General features: G+C 41.3%; 1 protein-coding gene across 1 annotated transcript; it reads right to left on the reverse strand.

Annotated features, from left to right (window-relative positions):
* Positions 1-173: 173 nt before the first annotated feature.
* On the reverse strand, positions 174-482 carry PPTG_23649 (hypothetical protein; the record flags this gene model as incomplete). The annotated part of the gene is made up of 1 exon (XM_008912281.1): positions 174-482. One exon carries the CDS (start codon positions 480-482, stop codon positions 174-176), a length of 309 nt encoding a protein of 102 aa, XP_008910529.1.
* Between the last annotated feature and the right edge of the window lie 1,300 nt (positions 483-1,782).

Genomic DNA, 1,782 nt, shown 5'->3' on the forward strand with positions numbered 1-1,782 from the left:
GAACCAAGCTTACGATAGATATATGCCGATGGAGTAGCTAAATTCTGAATATCGTTAAGGTTGTATGTTTGACCCTTGCGTCGCGTAGCACCTTCAAGAGGTTGCACACCAGCCCCCATCAAACCGCGTCCGCTTATCTTCTTATATATTTTTTTAATTTTCACGAAGGTGCTTTAGCCGCGCGACTCCGCCAAGTGCGGAGCCGTACGGCTCTTCGGTTTAGACATAGCCTCACGCTTGCTTCTGAATTCATCAAGATCATCATCATATGGTTTTAGTTTAGGGAATTTAAAGTCCTTAACACCATGACCATTCATAATACTATAGAATAGTTTACCGGTGTTATCAGTACGCTTCTCTTCGATAAGATTTTGTGGCCGTAGCTGTGGCTCGACCCCATCAGGAAGATCACCTTGTTCATGCAACATGAACATAGCATCATACAGAATGTCTACCGAGCTTGCCCACTCAATCTTAGACATTAAGTCTGTTTTAAATTTCCCAGTTGCAAGAGGGTGCGTACTACGTCTTTCGTTACTAGCATCAGCTTGATTTATGACTCTAATACCAAACTGATGGTTATCACCCTTTGCGTTGTACCAATAGAGAAAGTGAGTATAACCGGTTTGCCCCCTGATATATAACATGACTCTGAGGTCAATAACTGAATGATCATCATATGCTTTCTTAACGTAGTCCTCGAGAATTGACCTTGCCTCTTGATCTGGTATACTTAGCCTTGCATACGGACGATCGTTACCCATCTGTTTATCACCAGGCTTCGTCTGCCTTAGTAGTTCGGTATCTAATAGCTCGGACTCTCTAAAGATCTTACGATGGTTCGCATGAATGATTTTATCCATTTCCGTTGTTCCAACATCAAGATGTTCAGCTTTAACCTTCTGCAATATAGAGCTTAGCGTAGCAACATAATCAATATCATTTTTCAAATTAGTAGTTTCACGTTTCGAGCGATAATTAATCACTTTGAACTCACCTTCACGGGCGTCTTGCTTTAGATAATAGTCATATGATTTATAACCTCCATGTTTAAAAATAGGCTCAATAGGTATACGATTCTTTTGGAGTAGTTTTCCATAGAATGATAAGAACCAATAGAGTCGTTCTCGACTTATGTTTTGGTCTTCTCCAGTATCAGCACTCTTAGTGGATAGCTTAATAGCGGACTTTTTTTTCTCATTTCTTCTTCTTGGTCCTTGAAGTATAGTAGTATAGCATCTCTAACACCCTCATCATCTCGAATCATATCCCTTTCAGACACAATCCAACTAAGTTTGGATGGAATCGACTTAACTTTGCGATTAGATGAAAATCTAAAGATATTTTCGATGTAATTTCTGTTCATTGGTCGCGCATTCATATCGCGAGGGAGGAGCTTAAATCTTGATAGTACTGGATTACGCTGATATAACCCAATGAGATGTTTGTGAGATTCATTTTCAGCAGCCAATAGTGGTTCGATCGTTTCCTCAGTTTTTTTCTTCTTCTGAAGCCGGGAGAGGGGACTCGGTCCGAGGGTCTCCGACTTCGAACGTCGTTCGTCTTGCGACCCTACCGTGGTATCAATTACTATTGGAGGCTTTTTTAAAAAAGACCATCATCAGTCTGAATAGACGAATCCTGAGTGGATTGTTTAGAGACTGACATCTGATGCCCATTGAGCATCTGCGTACATTCCTCGCTTCTGCTCTTCTTGCCTTACACGGCGCTTGACGCGTTCAAGTAGGTCAAGTCGTTTTTACTCGCGTTGAGCTAATGAAG

Source organism: Phytophthora parasitica (assembly GCF_000247585.1).
Source record: "Phytophthora parasitica INRA-310 unplaced genomic scaffold supercont2.45, whole genome shotgun sequence".
Taxonomy (NCBI): domain Eukaryota; phylum Oomycota; class Peronosporomycetes; order Peronosporales; family Peronosporaceae; genus Phytophthora; species Phytophthora nicotianae.